General features: G+C 43.3%; 1 protein-coding gene across 14 annotated transcripts in view; it reads left to right on the top strand.

Annotated features, from left to right (window-relative positions):
* The window catches only part of LOC136440112 (netrin-1-like), a 48233-nt gene that overhangs the window by 23218 nt on the left and 5986 nt on the right, over positions 1–19029 (top strand). For 3 of the 14 annotated variants that reach the window (XM_066435949.1, XM_066435948.1, XM_066435944.1), the window contains exons 2-4: positions 7727–7817; positions 8018–9098; positions 14605–14793. In XM_066435949.1, the coding sequence (XP_066292046.1) occupies positions 8060–9098; positions 14605–14793 (1228 nt within the window). In that variant the 5' untranslated portion in view covers positions 7727–7817; positions 8018–8059. Of the gene's footprint in view, positions 1–4199; positions 4315–7038; positions 7321–7726; positions 9099–14604; positions 14794–19029 lie in introns of those variants that run through there. The other 11 variants (XM_066435947.1, XM_066435946.1, XM_066435945.1 and 8 more) reach the window with 9 other exon arrangements.

Genomic DNA, 19029 nt, shown 5'->3' with positions numbered 1-19029 from the left:
AAAGTGTTGTAGCCAAGTTTCGTCTGAGATTTGGTTGCTTACAGGTGTTTTTTCTGGTTTTAGCTTGTTTACCAAGTTCCAGAAAGCAGTTGGGTTAGTTTCTCTAAGGGACGATAGCTGGTTCATAATTTGCTGATGAAAGTCACGCTTTTTCTTTTTAACCAGTTTCTTGTATTCTTTTTTTGTTTTAAAGAACCTTCCTCGTATTTCTGAGTTCAATGGGTTTTTTTCAAGTAAGGAAGCCAAGTTTTTAATTTCACGTTTCATTTCCGTGCAACTTTTGTCAAACCATCGTTTGTTTTGTTTTTTTCGTACATGTTTTCTTTTTCTTTTCAGACTCAAGCATTCATGGCCAGCATCCCTCAACAATGAGCTAAATTCAGAGACAATGTTTTCAATTTGATCTGGGGTGGCTGCATTGTTGAGATTTTCGTGTGAAATAGCATGTAGCCTTTGTAAGATGCGAGGTTGGCTTATAGATTGGAAAAAGTTTTTGGCTGATGTTTCGTTCCAGCCAAATCGTTTAGGAGCTGGTCTAACATTACAGGTTTTATGTTTTTCCTTAACACGATGTCCAGCAGATTTGGAGTGGATAAACACCGACAACATACAATGGTCAGAGAACATATTTAGGGGATTGACACGAAATAATAAAATGTGTTTTAAGAAGGATTGGCTAGAGAGCATATAATCGACAGTGCTACTACCGTTTGGTTGATAGCAAGTAAACTTTCCTTGGAGATCACCTGCTACCCTACCGTTTAGTATTGACAGGTTAGCTTGTATACAGAGGTCACAGATTAGTCTACCAAATTTGTTTGGGGGTGCCTTGTCCATATGCTGCCGGTCCGAATTGAAGTTTGAATTTACAATTTGATTTGCGTCGTCATGAATATCATTCTCGACATAGTCATGCAGATCACCGAAACGAGAGTTAAGATCTCCCCCGAGAAGAATAAATCCTTGTGTGCTGAGGCTGGATATTTCGCTTTCTAAAATATCTAAAACATGATTTTCGGAGATTTTATGCGTGGTGGATGAACTAGGGCTAATGTACACAGAACAAATAAATAGGTCTTTAGACAATCCTAAAAGTTCGCGATCCACTCGCACCCAGAGAATATCTGAAGATTTGGATGGAACTTTCCTTACGTGATTTTTATATTCATTTCTGTAGAAAAAGATAATACCCCCCGACGAGCGTTTCGCTCGTTTACTCTTGGTTCTGTGTAGGTGTAAATAGCTGTAATTTGGAACGTCAATTTTTGAGTTATCTGTAGTCCATGTTTCCAGAAGCGAAAAGAAATCAAATTTGTTAATACGCGCTAAAAAAATCTACGTCTTCTAATTTCGACCCTAAGCCATGAATATTCCAAATGCCGAAGCTCTTGTTTCCGCCATTTGGGAACGTTTTCATCTCGAATAATGTATGATTGTGCAAGTAAAAATCGTGTCTCTACCTTATTCCTCAATATAACATTTCAACTTCAAGGTGGCTAGCAAAATCTAAATAGCAAAAATCTAAAAACGTTGGTTAAACTATTTGAAAGAAGAAACAAACTTGAAAAAAGTGATCAAATAAATAGTATAAGATAATGAGGGAAATAATCCCTTTTGATGCATTGCAGTTTGTGAAATGAATAAGTAAGTAACCTACTAGTATGATTGAATAAACTTGTGGAATTCTACTATATATATATATATATATATATATATACATATACATATATGCATATATATACATATATACACACACACACACATACATATATATGCTATTCATAAAAAATCCTACCACCTAGGAAACATGGGTGGCCACAACATATTGGGATGCCAGGACCAGGGTGGTGGTGGCGCGTTGCGGGGCTGGATGTTGGGCCGGGTAGGAGGAGGTCCCCATGGAGCAGCAGGTGGTGGTGACACGGCAGGGCCGGTGGGTGGGGGGTGACTCCAGTGTACAGGTGGAGGGGGGTGACTCCAGGGTCCGGGCGGAGGGGGGTGACTCCAGGGTCCGGGTGGAGGGGGGTGACTCCAGGGTCCGGGCGGAGGGGGGTGACTCCAGGGTCCAACATGACGTCTCGGTAGGTTGGAAGGATGATCCTTCGTTGTAGGAAGCTGCTGTGTAGGAGAGTTCAGCGGGTTGTAAGACGGTCCATTCTTTGGGGCCGACACGGTGTGTCCCTGTCCATGTGTGGAGGAATGGTTCGCCATTGGAGAATTTAAAGGCCGTTGAACTGGGCTTGAGGCAGGGAAGGTCTGACCCTGATTTAGTAGTTATCACATGAATTAAGCCCATTATCGCCTTGTTCGCGGCTCCGGGCTCTTGACAGACCACTCTACGTGGGACAAACATGCCGGACTGATACACATGTGTTGACGGATACACATGTTGGGTAAGGCGACCCGAGAGTGTCCCTGCGTCAACACATCATTAACACTACAAGTGGGGCTTTAGTTTAGGGTATACTCGTAACACCACCACTAGAACTGGGCAAAGATACGCAAAGAAGACACCATGATCAGGCGTTTTGGCCGTATTTCTTCCTTTCTTTTTGCAATATAGGCTTTAGTTTAGCCTCCTTGGTTTAGGGTACACTCCTAACACCGCTAGTGCAAGGCAAAGATACGCAAAAAAGGTGTCATTATCATTTGTTTCGGTCATATTTTTTATCAAAATATCACATGAAAGATACTTGAAGTTGCAACACCACCTCTCGGCGAGATACGTTAAAGTCGTTTTGGCTGGATTTCGACTTCTTTCTTCCTTTTTATTCAAATGTCACATGAAACAAATATACTAGAAGTTGCAACGCCGCTGAGCAAAAATACACATAGAGGTCCAATAATCGGACATATATTTGGGCTGTTTTTTTAAATTGAAATATCACACGCAAAAAGGCTCCTTGGTTGATGTAAGAATTGAGTAAGTCATAACGTTATTCTTACAGCAACATACAAGCGGAAAACTCCTATAGATACGATAGTGTTGATATTTCGAACATTCGGGACATGATCTATAAAGTCCAGATCATATGACTAGTAGGTATCGGACTCAATGATGAATAAGCCATGGAGTCTATACACACAGAAATGCTAATCCCAAGCGGCAACCCCCTATCACCTTTTGGCCACTTCGCACATACTTGTGTCCCAAGTACTTGCGGGTTTTAACACCTTCAAAAGGCCCCGACAAGTCTTCCTTAACGAGGGCATTTGTTAATTGGTCTAGTGTTGACACGAGAGATAGGGTATATAGCTAGGTGTCAAAGGAGGACAGGTATTCTAATCGAATTGTTGATTTTACGAAGGAAAGTTTTAGCGACCGAAAAGGAATCCCTTTTCAGGAAAATGATAAAATGCTTCTTTCTTCGGTCATCTTTTCTTCGACAAAGAATTCGTCTCAAAAGTCTAACATTTGGGGCTACAGTCTTGTATTCGGCGCATATTCATCATTTTATTTTTATCAATATCCTTGACCTTTTTGTCTACAGGTTTATTTGAACTTCTTCGACAATTTCTTTTCTCTCTGACTTGAATTCGTCACGAAATCTTCCTTCAATTCTTGGCGCTATATTCGGCTCAAATTCTATTTTTCTAATTCTATCCTTGACTTTTCTATCATGTGGGCTTTTTCGTGAACTTTGAGCCCGACCGAGCGCCGTATGTCACAAACACTTGAATCGACCCGCACGGTCAAATATGCGTCACTATCACCCTCTACCCCAGTCCCCGACTGCAGTCCACAGTAAGGATTATCAGTCATTACACCGTGATTCCTTCAAATCTCAGGCGGGCCGCTCCGAAAGAACGCCGGAAGCTTTACATCACCCATCCCCCGGGGAAACCTCGAGACCTTTCGAACATTTCCCCCCTTACGTTATCAGAAGGTCGACCATACGCTCGGAACAAGTTTACTTTGTGTATTTGTATTTTTGAACGTTGTAAGAACGAGAGAGGACGTATATAGATGAAAAGGGGGCCGCCGGCATTACGATGATTAAGTCGTTCAGAGAAGTGTGAAATTGTGTGGAGAATATGCATAACTGTCAAACACGAGAGAATTCAATCTCGGGGTCTACAGTAGTCATGTAGATGTGTTTTTAGGTGGGTGGCCCCGGCTGCTATTGTTTCAATCTCATACCGTGACCAGGAGAATGCTGTTGCCCCCAACACAATGACATCACTGTGTCAGTGAGGGGGCATAGGAGGTATGGTAGACTGGGCATACATACATACATACATACGGCACACAGGATAGCAAGACAAGTCCACGGCGTGAAGAGACGAGTCATGGCTGCTACTAGATAACCCGAGGTACGTGGATGTCCTGATCCCATCTTGTGTCTATCTGTCCAGGAAGGAAGTGGTTGTCGAGGGCCGATTTGTTTCTGTCAAGCAAGCGGCGCGGCGCGCCTACCCGGTCGGGCGATCGGACCGCGGCCACCGCCTAGCCTGCATACCCGCGCGTACCAGTATAATACCATGTCAAAGGTTCGCACTTTTTGTGTGTTTAATCCCGGTGTAGATAACTTTGATTGCTCACGGATAAACATGGATACGCACACAAAAACTGCGCGCTTTGCGAAACAACGGCTTCGTGTAAGGAAGGGGTTCGACGTAATTTCTACCGTCGAGCAAAAAAGCTTAGCGGTACAAAAAGCGCCGAAAAGGGCACGGAAGCTACCTCAAACACGCTAGGCTTGGTGTTGGGCTCGGTATTGGTCTAGTTACACCACATGTAGGCTGAAGAAAATCCGTGACAATCTCTTTAAAATTGAATAAAACGCCCTGCGGGTGAGCGGTATATACGGGTACGCACTAGTCCACTTCTATATGCGTCGTGTATAAAGGTTCGTCTCTTAGTCGCCGTAGAAGAGCTTCTAAAAAGGACACAGTTCTTGGACGGTGGATAGTATAATCGTGTCAGGGCAGTTCTAGGACTTGTCTGACGGTATAGCCACGTGAACTTTCCGCGTTGGGTACGAGTAACGCCTTTGACACACGAAATACTCGATCGCTTTGTCACGGTGACGGCCTCTGTAGAATTTTAGGTGAGTGCTACTAGTTTTCGCAACAATTTTTTTCTTCTGAATTCTGATATCTAAATCCACACAAACTTGGTCGTAAACGTGTTTATACGAGCTACGAGCTACCTATTGATACAAATTATTTGTGTGTATGTGTGTAGTGTGTATATGTGTGTGTATTGGCGAAAGGGGGGGGGGTAGGACCATAACTTCAACAAGCCATGTCTGTTTTTTAAATATCCCGTGCAACAACGGTGGTTACAGCGCGGAAACTTTCCCACCTTGGCGTGTTGCTTTAGTTTAAACTACATGTTTTCATTTCTTTCAGCAGCGCCGAACCCGTTCCTATACCCCCTAAGGCGTGAACATAATGTTGTTGGTTTGTCGTATAGGCCCGGCGAAAGTGTGAGAGAGACACTTCCGACTCGTTTTGTTTATACAGAAAGAACATCCGTTGTCTGTGATTGTAATATCAATACACATTACAACAGTGTCTTATGATCGTAATGAAAAAAAAAGAGAAAAATAACCTGCGTCTTTGTCGCTAACTAATCCAAGCTTTAGACTAAACAATTCCAAGTATTTCTCACATACAGTTGGTTATCAATAATAACAGATTTTCTTCCCTTTTCAGGTAAAATGTGTGCTTTTCGTTTTGAGTCTTTAGAGTAATGTGTATTCCTTATTGATGAATGTCTGGCGCGATGGAGTCAACTTCTTTTCAGTCAGTGTATGATACGAGTTGTATTTCATAATAACTCAGCAACCGCACTTAAAAACCAGGTCACGTTCGCCGTACGATTGTCGCACGATCGCAAACTGATCATCTTGTGATAGTCGTGCAACTGTAGTACACAATTCGTCTGTCTTGTTACCGCGTAAAATGCTGTCTAAGACTCCTTGTCGGCGGTTAGTTCTGTCATAGTCTGCTTGAAAAAATTCTACATTTTCTAATAAATCGTACTACAACCTAAGACAAATGCGACCGTGTCGTATCAAAATGTATATTCCATTCGGTCGCCTAGTCTCTACCAGACTAACTACGCCGGCTATAGGAAGAATGTTTGCCAGAGTTTCATTTGCAGACTCCTACACGGGCGAAATGTGATCTTCACCATGGACTGACTGTACTGACTGATTATTCCCTTTTCTGACGAATTCTGCGATCCGTACGCCCGTAGGAGGGCCTGGTGGAGGCTATCGGTCGCTCCTTTGTACATTTCTGTCAATCCGTAGCAAAGTGTATCCGCCTGAAGCGTATATAAAGAAACGGTGTCAGCTACTGCTGAGCGCGTTCCGTATCTCATCACCCTTTGTAAGTGTCGGAGATAAATCGGCGGTGTTTACAATAAACAAGTTGTGTATTGGACAAGCTGATCTTTTGATAAGATGTGCGGTTTTCTCAATACACAGCCGGAGGCGTCGGGACGCTGCGCGTGCTTCGTGTACAACTAGCGCGGCTTCTTCGTGCGTACAACATGCGATCAGTTGAGAAAGATGTTGAAAGAAATACAATAGAGTGCAGCTAGCTTGCATGGAAATGAGCAAATTTGGAAGGGCAATGTAGCTTTTTTATATCAGTGTATCTTCTTTTTCTCCATGCACCCGCATAAAAAAATCAGTTTAGGAAGATGTTGAAAGAAATACTAGTACAATAGAGTACAGCTAGCTTACATGAAAGTGAGCACAATTGAATGGACAGTGTTGCTTTTTCTTATTTTTTTTCAAATTTCTCTAACAGCAAAGATCAGTAAAGAAAGATTTTGAAAGAAATACAGCTAGCTTCCGCGGAAGCCTCTTTTTTTTCCCCAGACAGTGCGCCCGCTTAAAAGATCAGTTAAAAAATGTGTTGAACAAAATGTAATAGAGCCCAGCTATCTTCCATCGAAGTGAGCAACATTTAAATGGGTAGTGTAGCTTATTTTTAAATCTATTTCTCAAACTGCGCGCCCGCTTTAAAATCAGTTAAGAAAGATGTTGAAAGAAACACAAAAGAGTGCAAAGTGAACACATTTGAATGGGCAGTGTAGCTTCTTCTTCTTTTTTATTTCTTCAAACAGCGCTCCCGCTTTGTGCAAGGGGTCAGATTTAGGGAGCAATGAATGCGCATACTCGAAGCGGCCGAGACGGTAGCCAAGATCACGGCAGTGTGGAAGTCTGTCAATGTTTGCCGTGTGTCACGGCTAAGAATGAAGACCGCAGTGTCCCGCGTCCATGCGTCAGTCCGAGCCCTGCAACAGACCAGAGACAACTGTCTCTAGCTTCACTCTCATTCTTGATTGTTGCTCCTGAGGTAAACGTATTTTTCATGTAGATATCTGGAATTTTGCACTGGCAATGTGTTCTACCTACCTAGCGTCGTGTTCGACACAGATGGTTTACATGTTTCTAGCTTTGTTGTAGAACAGGATAGAGCATGCATGTCGCGGTTTTGGGACGGGAATCTAGAGCCCGTGTCAATGGGTCTCATTAACACCTACATGATGTACTAATTGGCCTTATTAGCACGGCTAATTGTGCTGTGTAAAGAGGTGGTTGCGCGCGCGCCTGCGCTCTGACGCTTTCGTCCATAGTTGGTTGTGGTCTCGGCTACGCCCCCATAGGAAAGCCGGGCATTTGGAATCAGACCCATGCGGATGTCAGTCACACGGTGACGGTGTTGTGTCCTAGCCCTGATCAACCACGTTTCTCCTCCACAGGGCACTCCTACCAGTACTACTACACCACGGGAGAGTTGTTCCTCGCGTTTGGAGGAAGCACGGCTGGACGTCTGTTGAGGTTCTCTTGCAGGTGAGCGCACGGGGGGAAAGTCGAGAGTAGACCGACACGAGCGCACTGCGTGTCCCGACTATCCGGTAACAGTTTACACACAGGGCAGGCGGATCAGGTTAGCACCACACGCGGGCCCGCCTTAGCTATCCACGGAGATATTCTGTCAACTTCCAATTGCGCCCCATCGAAATATTTTCATTTGTTTCTTTCAACAACAGGGAGGCTGTGTATATGTAAACAGTGACCCATTCCGAGCGAAAATGGCCAGTTGTAGGCTGAGCGGCGGAGTGTTGGTGAGCGTGCTGGTGTTGGGAGTCCAGCTGTGTTTCCTGGTGCGGCAGACATCGGGAGGTTTCGACTTGAACATGTTCGCAGCGCAGCAGAGCCCACCCGACCCTTGTTACGACGAGAACGGCAAGCCACGCAGATGCATTCCAGACTTCGTCAACGCGGCCTTCGGGAAGGAGGTGAAGGCGTCCAGCACTTGCGGGAGCCCGGCGAGTCGGTACTGCACGCTGACCGGGAACTCTGCCGACGCCGGCGAGGAACGGGCGCGAGTCTGCCACATCTGTGACTCCACGGCTCCCAAACGGCAGCATCCCCCCTCGTACCTCACCGACCTCCACAACCCCAACAACGTGACATGCTGGCAGTCCGAGCCGTACATACAGTACCCCACCAACGTCACCCTCATGCTGTCGCTGGGGAAGAAGTTCGAACTGACCTACGTTACCCTACAGTTCTGCTCCCCGAGGCCCGAGTCCATGATCATCTACAAGTCCATGGACTACGGCAAGAGCTGGGTGCCCTACCAGTTCTACAGCACGCAGTGCAAGAAGACGTACCAAAAACCCAACAGAGCTCTAATCACCAGGGCGAACGAGCAAGAAGCCATTTGTACCGACGCGCACTCCGACATAGAACCTCTGACGGGAGGGCGCGTGGCGTTCTCGACGCTCGAGGGCCGTCCGTCCGCCTTCAACTTCGACAACAGCCCGGTCCTGCAGGACTGGGTGACGGCCACCGACATCAAGGTGGTCTTTAACCGCCTCAACACGTTCGGTGACGAGGCGGAGGAGGCCTCTAGAGACTCCTATTACTACGCGGTGTCTGACTTCGCGGTGGGCGGCCGCTGCAAGTGTAACGGCCACGCGTCGAAGTGTGTCCATGACCGGGAGGGTAGGCTGTCCTGCGACTGTAAGCACAACACCGCCGGGGACGAGTGCGACCACTGCAAGCCCTTCCACTACGATAGACCCTGGCAGCGGGCAACGGCACGGGACGCCAACGAATGTATAGGTTAGTAATTTTCCCTTATTCTCTTAGACATAGAGCTGCATACTACATGTATATAGAATGTATGTGACATTGTTCAGCTTGGCAGGAAAACGTGTCTCACAAAATATGCCCGTCTTTAGAACTCAAGTGTATCAACCTAAGGCTAAGATTAAGTATTACCTGATCAAACCACCCACCGCCTCTGTTGTTCCCCAGTCATTCCGACAACAAGTAGCCTTTAGTAAGCAAATCTCCGGCCTAAAATACCGCCAGACCCCCGGTAGCCTCCAACGCAATGGACGGTGGAGAATCGGCTCACTTTCCCAACTGTTTATTTTGCTGCACTCAGCCGAAACAAGGATCCCCAACAATGCATAAACATTGGTGGGAAGGAAAAAAGGGGCACACACACAAAATGCCGTGAAGAGTGCTACAAGTGTTAAAGACAGGCATAACCTTACGACAGTCAAGTTCTGAAATGTCAAAGTACATGACTGAGTGATCTGGTGGGCAGACACGTAGTAAGCAGCGTGACACGACAGGACAAAGTTTCGAGCCAAAGTAAAGATTGAATTCCAGGCTGCAGTATTTATCCAGATGTGCGCTGATCCAAAGATGACCCCATCTCAGTCGGGTTTGTAAGAAAGGGTGGAGAAGTCAGGCATAGAAAAATCGCCTGACACAAGACGGAAATCGCCTCCAACTACTTATCTCCTTCAAAATAGACAACTGAAAACTGGGTGTAAAGTCACTGTCAGAAACTGAGCTGAGAAAAGAGGCATGTTTTAAAACGATCTCAGAATAAGAGGACGCTTACATACTATTTGATAGGACACTGTCAAATCTTCTATGATAGAAAAACCCTCTTAAACGTTGCCCATCAACTTTGACAACACAAATAATACAGTTCTAGCAGGGAAAATTTGGCTTGAAGGGCATTTTACCAAGCTTGAGCCCGTAAAACTGATCCAATCAGATTTAACCGTGTTTACGACAACAAACTAAGCGATGCACATCGAGACAAACCAGTTTTAGCGAACCAGAAATCTCAACGACGGTCGCGGTACTTGTATTTGATGAAGAGATTGGTGTTCAGCGAACAACGGACTGGTGACAGCGACAGTTTCTATTCTAACCAACCGCAGAGCTGCCATCTATTATACCTCTAAACCCTTTTGATGCTGCAAATTTGTAGTGGTCGGGTCAACACCTGAGCTAACGGCTACCACCACCCAGTGTGTTCCCCCTTTGGGACGATCTGTTGTATTTTCCCCCCTAAGCCATTGGTTTCTTTCACTTGGAAATTACTGTTTGCCCGAGGAGGGTCGGGATCGCTTTTTCACATCTTAAAAATGCCAGTTGCTATTGGAACTGTCAGTGGGCCCTGGTCGGGAATGCGTGTGTCATGGTAATTGGGAGGGAAGGATGAAAAGTGCTGTGTTCATGACTGTTTGCTCGAGCACAAAGGGAGTTGTCCGCGGGATTAATAAGAAAATTCCACTGGGGCTGCAACATTCAGGGTATGTATGAGATAGCAAGGAAAGTAAACAACACTCAGCGTATGTATGAGATACTAGAAGAAGCCGCAGTATACATAAGTCAGCGTATGTATGAGCTACAAACACAGTGGACTACTACTACAAACTACAGCATATAACTTAAGCGGTATGTATAGATGTTCGTAGAAACGACAGTGTACAAAATTCAGGGTATATATGAGATAAAAACTACAGCATCTAACAGTAGCGTAATGTATGACTATTCGTAGAAATGACAGTATACCAAATTCAATGTATGCACACTGTATGAGCAAGGAGGTTTACCTCCTTGGTATGAGATACAAACTAACAGTGTAACATTCAGGGTATATATTAGATACAAACTACAGCATCTAACGTTAGCGTAATGTATGACTATTTGTAGAAACGACAGTATACAAAATTCAACGTATGTATGAGATACAAACTACAGTATACAACATTCAGGGTACATATGAGAGACGAACAACAGTATACAACATTCAGGGTGCGTATAAGATGCACACTAACAGTATACAACATTCAGGGTGCGGATAAGATACATACTAACAGTATACAACATTCAGGGTGGGTATGAGATACACACTAACAGTATACAACATTCAGGGTGCGTATGGGATACACACTAACAGTATACAACATTCAGGGTACATATGAGAGACGAACAACAGTTATAATACAACATTCAGGGTGCGTATGAGATACACACTAACAGTATACAACATTCAGGGTACATATAAGATACAAACTACAGGTATTGAAGTATACAGCATTCAGGGTATGAGATACAAATTACAGTTTCCCGGTACATATATGAGTTACAAACTACAGTATACAATATTCAGGGTACATATCAGATACAAACTACAGTATACAACACTCAGTTTATTCTATAATCCCCGTTGGCCAGTGTTAAGTGAAAGTGGGGAAAGTTTTATAGACAGTTAAAGGCATTATCATGCTGCCAAAAGGATTAATTATCCCCAATTCACAGGTGATTAACATTTTTATGAGGTGATTAAAGAGATAAGATAAGGCCAGCATGTGGGGAGTCCTGGTTAGCGATGACAGATGACCACAAGGCTGGAGGGAGCCTGTCAAATAATATTGACCCACAGGAATGAAGCTGACCACTTGATGTGGCGGCTTTCTAAAGATAACTCAGACCCCAACTGGACACATACGTTCGTACATTCAGCAATATCACGAATAATCAGTAAATTTTTAGTGGTACTTTCGTGTGTGAACTTTGAAAGTATTCACAAGGAAAACAAGGAATTTGTTAGCAGTACTTTTTCGTGCTGTTAATTCGGACTGATTTTGAATTTTTTGAGTAAGAGGGTCTGCTTGGCTTGTGTGTATTTTGAAAGTACTCACCAGTAAAACAAGGAAATTTTTAGTATAGTATTTTGATGCTCTGTTAAATCAGACTTATTTCGAAGCTTTTGGGTAAGAGGGTCTGCTGGGCTTGTGTGCACTTTGAAAGTATTCACCATCAAAACAAGGAATTTTGTAGTAGTAATTTTTTGTTCTGTTAAATTGACAAGATATTTTGGGCAAGAGGGTTTGCTTGGCTTGTGTGTGTTTTGAACGTATTCACCAGGAAAACATGGCACATGTGGACAGGAGCTAGCAGTAATCCAGCATTGTTGGTTGGTACACACAAGAAGCTACTGTTCAACCAAGGGGGTAGGGGATTTGTAAACGAAGCGCTGACACAACTAGGACAGGAAACCAAGCTTTTTTGAAAACCGAAATAGCATGTCACACCTTAGTACCTACAGCTGAAATAGCCGGATGGGTTGTTTGAGATTTGTTTTGTCAAATTATCTAACAAAAGGTAAAAACATGTATATAAAGTTGTCACCCAAAATGACTCAGTTTGCATGAAAAGATGCCAAATTGTTTACAACTAATGGATGAAACTTGTTGAAGTAATTGTTTAATTTTGAGTGTGAAATGTGTAAAGAAAGAAGGCAATGGGTGGAAGACAAAATGTGTGTTTCATCCACATTGTTGTATGGATATTTACTTTGTAGTACGCTGAGCCACAGGCCACTCGGAATAAGCTATGTTTCCCCTAATTAATGATACCAACGTCCTTGGGTCCAATTAACCGATGACAGACGTACATCCATACCCTTGAGAGAGCAAGGCCTTTTCGACAACACGGTAACGCAACACGGCGTTCAGATGAAAACACAGCCGTAAAGCATCGTAGGGTGAGCTCCGTCAGAGCGCCGTCTCGCCTTCTCCTTTTTGCCATGGTTCAGAATGAGGGCGAGAAAGGACCACGCGGTCTGCTTGTAACAGATTGTGGCCAGGGAGGGGTCTCACATAACGGCTATCAGTAACAGTATCCTGTAATAGTACCCTCTTCACATTCAACAGCCAAACACACCAACAAAGTACCAATATTTAGCCTAGGAAGCCAGGTCTGGTTCTGAAAGGTAGCGAGCTGGCGTTTTAGATCTACCCGAGATATCTGGATAGAATGTGCGCCCCTTATTTGACTAAGCCAATATGAAAACTTGTATTACCACCCAAAACTGTCGCAGACAAAGCATGGACAAAGTGCCCATTTCCTAAAATGTATGGAATGTTTTATTAGCACCCAACGGCTGATCCTTTTACCCTTGGTGGAAATAAATACAGTATATCCCTTTATCCGCCAGCGGCTGTACATATACAAATCTGCCCATCAATTCACAGAGAAATCTGTGTGGTCGTCAGGCTCGGTTTCTTCCTCCAAAAGAGGAAAAAAGGGATAAGAGCGAAGAAGTAGTTCCCAAATCAACAAACAAGAAAGTCTCCCAAAGATTGGAACCTTTCAGTGTTGCTTGTAGAGTTTGGCATCAATGTATCAAACTGGGGTGCCCAGCGCTTTGAGCTCTTAATCCAAAATCATGTACCAGAGGATCATGCGATGATGACAGTTAAACCAAACAGCTGGGATTCGTACTTGAAGTCGTGGCCAAGCCAGGCCCGATTAGACCGGTAAAGGATCTTTGTGAGAATTTCTGACGTCCAATATCGGTGTCAAGGAGGCAGGAAAAGGACACTCATCTTTTAACAAATTAAAGTGTACATTCACTTCATCGGTTTATTTGTTATTCTAACAGGAAACATATCACCTCAAATACTGTTTTCAAAAGACTCAATGCACAAAGAATTTGGACTTGCTAATGAACGTGTAATTGTACCAACACTGTAGTACCTAACTTTTTTCCAAGAACTTAGACTGATATAAAATCAAACATCAGTCTTCCTATACATACTCATTTAGAGTAACCAATGAAAGCAAGGCACACATAGATGTCTTTATTCCCGTAGACCTTCCCACATTCACCTGAGAAATTTAGGCTGGTTGGTCATCTCTTTCTGGTATGCTGGCCATTGTGTATTTCGATGTCGAATTTTTGTTCGGCACAGGAAATGATATAGACATTCTCCTCCTACCAATGTGTACCCTCCCCGTTTAAAGACTACCTCCTTTGTGCTTAGGGGAGGTAGTATTTTAGCAGAGCCACCCTGGTGGTCAGCGCAGTGGCTATTTGTAACAGAAAGTGGTCATTCTATGCTCTTTCGGCGGAGTCATCTTGCTCGAGTTTCACCTAAGTGCTTGTAGACATCCTGACCGTAAGCCTTCAACATGGCCGGTGTTACTTACTGTTAACAAGCGTCGTGTTAAAGGAATGGAGTGCGTGATCAAGTGGAGGCATCTATATACCGAGTGGGCCGGACCCAAGTGTTCCACCCTCTTCCTATCATCTCCAAACTCTCAAAAGAATCTGAACTATTTGGTTTATTTTCTTTTCAGCATTACTAGACCGTTTGTCTATTTACCTGACTTTTGTGCCCGAGACAAAGGCAAAAAGCTAAGCTTACTCCAACCTCCTGAACAGGCTTGTAACCTTTCATCTAGGTACAAAGACAGAGAATATCATGCCGGCTTCTTATGTTTCTCTGGCTTTTCCCTGCCTTTTCAGCGTGCAACTGTAACCTACATGCCCGACGGTGCCGGTTCAACATGGAACTATACAAGTTGTCCGGGCGGAAGGGTGGTGGCGTGTGCCTGAACTGTCGCCACAACACGGCCGGACGCCACTGTCACTACTGCAAGGAGGGCTTCTACCGCGACGAATCCAAACCCATCACACACCGCAAGGCCTGCAAAGGTAAGCGAGACGATCTCTCGTGCCAGGTATCCCCGTCATCAATTCCTCCGCACCTGTGCAGAGGTGATGATAGACGCGGTAGGAATGGCAATGGGAAAGGGCGAAAGAAAAACACGTCTTTCAAGGCTGTCATTGGTGGCGAGAAAAGGTGCGGCAGATCTGCTTTGATGCGTTTATCCGACAAAGTAGCGACACGTGTCTTTAAAAGACATCCCCGAAACTCTTACGTCTCTTTGTAGGGTTGAAAAAAGACACCTGATGTTATCAAACCAATTACATCTCCTCTTTCAAATTGTGCGTTATTGTTGAAACAGAAGGGGGGAAAAACTCTTTTTGCAAGAGGACTTTTTTTCTTTTTGGTGTCAGGCACAATTGAAAAGACACAGCCTTTTATCCCTAACACCTTCCAAGCAACAGTTTGTTGACGGTAAAATCTTGCAACAACTTTGCAAAAGGTTACACCAACTCACCTCTCTCAACAAGCCATAAGAAACTTGACAGTTCCTCTGTCTACCTTACGCACATCTGGCACGAACACATGAATAGCTGCGGACCAAAGGCCAGGCTTTGCTTGTGATTCCTGCCGTTACATGACCCACAAACAAACTTGAACTCAAACAAGGAGCCTTTACAGAGACGGCAACAGTATGGTCGTCTGCGCACACAAAGATTACTCCCCACACAATTGGCCAGGACTGAAATACTTGTATCAATTCTGTTTTGTTGGTATAGCCGATTCATGGACTATTTACCTTTTCAACAAAGCCTTGCTGCCTGGCATTTTTTTCTGTGATTTGCCCGAGACACTGGCTTTCATGCCCACGTGGACTCGGGTCTCTGGATAAACTGAAGCCACAAAGACAGTGCCCCACCCTTTCTTCTCACCTGCGCAGGTATAGACCACAGGTAGCACACCTGGTCGCACCTGGCCACAGCTATGATAGCAGTCGGGCGGAACACTGAGACTATTGTTTCTGTCAATGTACCGACTGGAGGTGTGACATGTCAAATTGATGTGCCCGTCCAGATGGAACCACAAGAGAGAGAAATATGATCACGTTTGGAGTAACCGTGCTAGGAGCATGTTGCATGTAGTTCCCAAGTACAGTCGGCAGAAAATTGCAATTGCTTCCACTTTACAAGTACTAAACAGTGTATTATGAAAGAATCCTTCCATATTATGCACCTGCAGTAACACAATAGGGTTAAAAAATGAAGAAAATGTTTCTAATCTATAATAGCTGCATTAAGTCTTAAAGCTAACAAAATTAGTCAAAAAAATAGTCTAACTATCACAAGTTTAACTCATGTGTTAAAACTAGTTGCACAGCATGCCTTCGTCAAAGCCCTCGTTTGTTGTTTTATTTGAATTTCTGGTTTGATTTTTGTTGGTATGATTTTCGATTTGAATGTCTTCTGTGGTATGACATGTTTTTATCTTTTTTCATTTTTATCATTTTTGGTGTAACAGACTTGATACTTTCAAACTCACCCTCGCTCTAGAGCCAAAGCTGCTAACAATTGTTATAGTTTGCAGCAGAGTTTGCAGCAAGCAACAGCATGATCTCAGGCATAACTAACAGGGTGACATCATTTCAAAGCATTGGAGCCTTCTATTAAAGGTTTTTTTTAAAAATGGAAAAGAAAGAAAAGAAACATTTCCATCGGACAGTGACATCTTGATCTGAGAAAAGAATTTTGATCTGAATGTTTGAAGGGCCAACATTAAATCTGAGAATCTGTTGGTGAATATCAAACGCCACTTGGAAATTGTAGCATCAGAAAAAGAATTTTTGAAAAACTGATGTGGTATGAAGCTTTGAAATGATGCATGAGATACCCTGTGACCAAGAATGTGAGATAGACCCACCCGAGATCTTTTTTTAATCATTTTTTATTTATTTTCGATTTTCATTTATACAAGTTTCTGCCGTCTCTTGCCTCAACTATCCTCTCACCCCCACCCCCTAATTTTGAACCTTCCTGTCCTGCTCTCTCCCTTCTCTGAGTGGTGATTGTTTGTTCTTTTGTTTGTTTTTGTTTAGTCTGCTGTGTGGTCGTTTTTTGACCTCCCGTTTCTCCTTCAGCACACAGGGCCTGACTAACTGGTAGTGGTGGGGAGGTTGTTACTGTTAGTGGAAGGGTGGGAGGGGTTCATCTCACACAAGACCTCAGCCTTACATGATCTACACCAGGGCTTTCTCCAGCTCCAAATTTCTGTCTGTCTTAGTTTGACGGAGCAAGGGTCACTGTCGAGCAAAGACTCGCTGTTTTGCACATTTTGAGGGTTAGATTTTGAAATGCCGTCATCTTTATGTTGTGCAAGTTTTGTGGCACTTTTGGCAACTAGATGAAAACGTTGCAAAGTTTGCATTTTTGTCTCAGTTTGATACAGCAAAGAATTTGATGGTCAAATTTCAAAATACTGTCATCTTTATTTTATGCAAGTTTTGTGGCACTTTTAGCAACCTGGCGAAAATGTCGCAAAGTTTCAATCTTTGTCTCAGTTTTACTTGCGAAAGGCTATTCAACACATTTTGATGGTCAGATTTCAAAATGCTGTCATCTTTTCTGTTTCCATGTTTTGTGGCACTTTTGGCTACCTGATAAAAATGTTGCAAAGTCCAATTTTCAGCTCAGTTTGACAGTAAAGGTCTCTATGGAGAAAACACTTTGAACTTGCCAAAGGCTATTTCACACATTTTGATGGACAGATTTCGAAATACCTTCATCTTTATTTTGTGCAAGTTATGTGGCACTTTTGGGACCTGGCGAAAATGTTGTAAAGTTTCAATTTTCATCTCAGTTTGATGCAGCAAAGGTCTCTGTTGAACAAAGACTTTGAACTTGTGAAAGGCTGTTTCACACATTTTGAGGGTTAGATTTCAAAATGCCTTTGTCATTATTTTGTGCAAGTTTTGTGGCACTTTTGGCGACTAGTTGAAATTGTTGCAAAGTTTCAATTTTTCTCAGTTTGATATAGCAAAGGTCTTTGTTTCAAGAGCAAAGACTTTGAACTTGTAAAAGGCTTTTTCGCACATTTTGATGGTCTGATTTCAAAATGCTGTCATCTTTCTTTGGTGCAAGTTTTGTGGCACTTTTAGCGACCCTGACAAAATTGTCGCAAAGTTTCAATTTTTCTCTCAGTTTGATGCAGCAAAGGTCTCCGTCCAGCAAAGACTTTGAACTTGCAAAAGGCTATTTTGTGCATTTTGAGGTAGATTGAGGGTTACATTTCAAAATGCTTTTGTCTTTATTTTCTGCAAGCTTTGTGGCACATTTGGAAGCCCCACGAAAATGTCGCAAAGTTTCAATTTTTGTCAGCCAAGGGGAACGGAATAGTTGAAATTCTTGTTCGCACAGGAGCAGGAAAATTCTGTTTAGGGGCGGAAGGACGAACGCTGGAGTGAGCCCTGATCTCATGTAGACAGTTCTAATCCTATCGGGACAAGGACAGGAAATAGCCAATTAATTAACAGTGGTCTGAAAACTGGGGCAAACTCACCAACCCATGCCGTTTTCAAGGGTGCTGACTACTGAATGTTCCTGATCCTAGTACTAAATCAGTAACAGTAACCTGGTAAAGTCTAGAATTTCAACAGCTAAAACAAGTCTAACATTTGTTAGTTAAAAATAGTGGTAGAATTACTATTTGTAACCTTTCTGTGCATTGATTACAAAGACTGACAGAAAAAATGTAACCATCGACTTTAATAATTACTGATATCAGAGTGTCCAAGAGGAACTGCTTCTCAATATACAGTTATGTTACTGGGCACTGATTTTAGTTGTTCTACTGTAATTCACAGTGATTACTGGCAGTTGCAATAGTGAAGTTCCATTATGAAGGGTCTGTATGGGGCCACCAGGCTCAAACTGTGCATTGAAGACGTTTTTCAAAGATCTTTGAAATGATTACAAATTCCCCCTTTAATTTCTTGCTTCTAGGACTCTCCACTTTGTTTTCTCTTGACTTGAAAACTTTGTCAACAACAATTGAAGTTAAAGTTTTCCCACTGACCAATATTGCATTTTAGAACTTCAAAAATTCATTGTTTGAAATGTCACTCACCCAACATAAGTTGACCCTTTGGCAGTACTGAAGTTTATGTCAGGATGCTTTCTAATTTCAGCCTATTTTCATTTAGCCCGTCTGCTCTATTATTTTCGGCAAAATTCTGAGAATCAAGACATAAAATTGATGTGGCATATAATACATAAGCGAGTCAGCAAGAG

The sequence above is a fragment of the Branchiostoma lanceolatum genome, chromosome 8, assembly GCF_035083965.1.
Source record: "Branchiostoma lanceolatum isolate klBraLanc5 chromosome 8, klBraLanc5.hap2, whole genome shotgun sequence".
Classification (NCBI taxonomy): Eukaryota; Metazoa; Chordata; class Leptocardii; order Amphioxiformes; family Branchiostomatidae; genus Branchiostoma; species Branchiostoma lanceolatum.
Note: the sequence above shows the minus strand (reverse complement) of the source record. Positions and strands in the feature narration are given on the sequence as shown.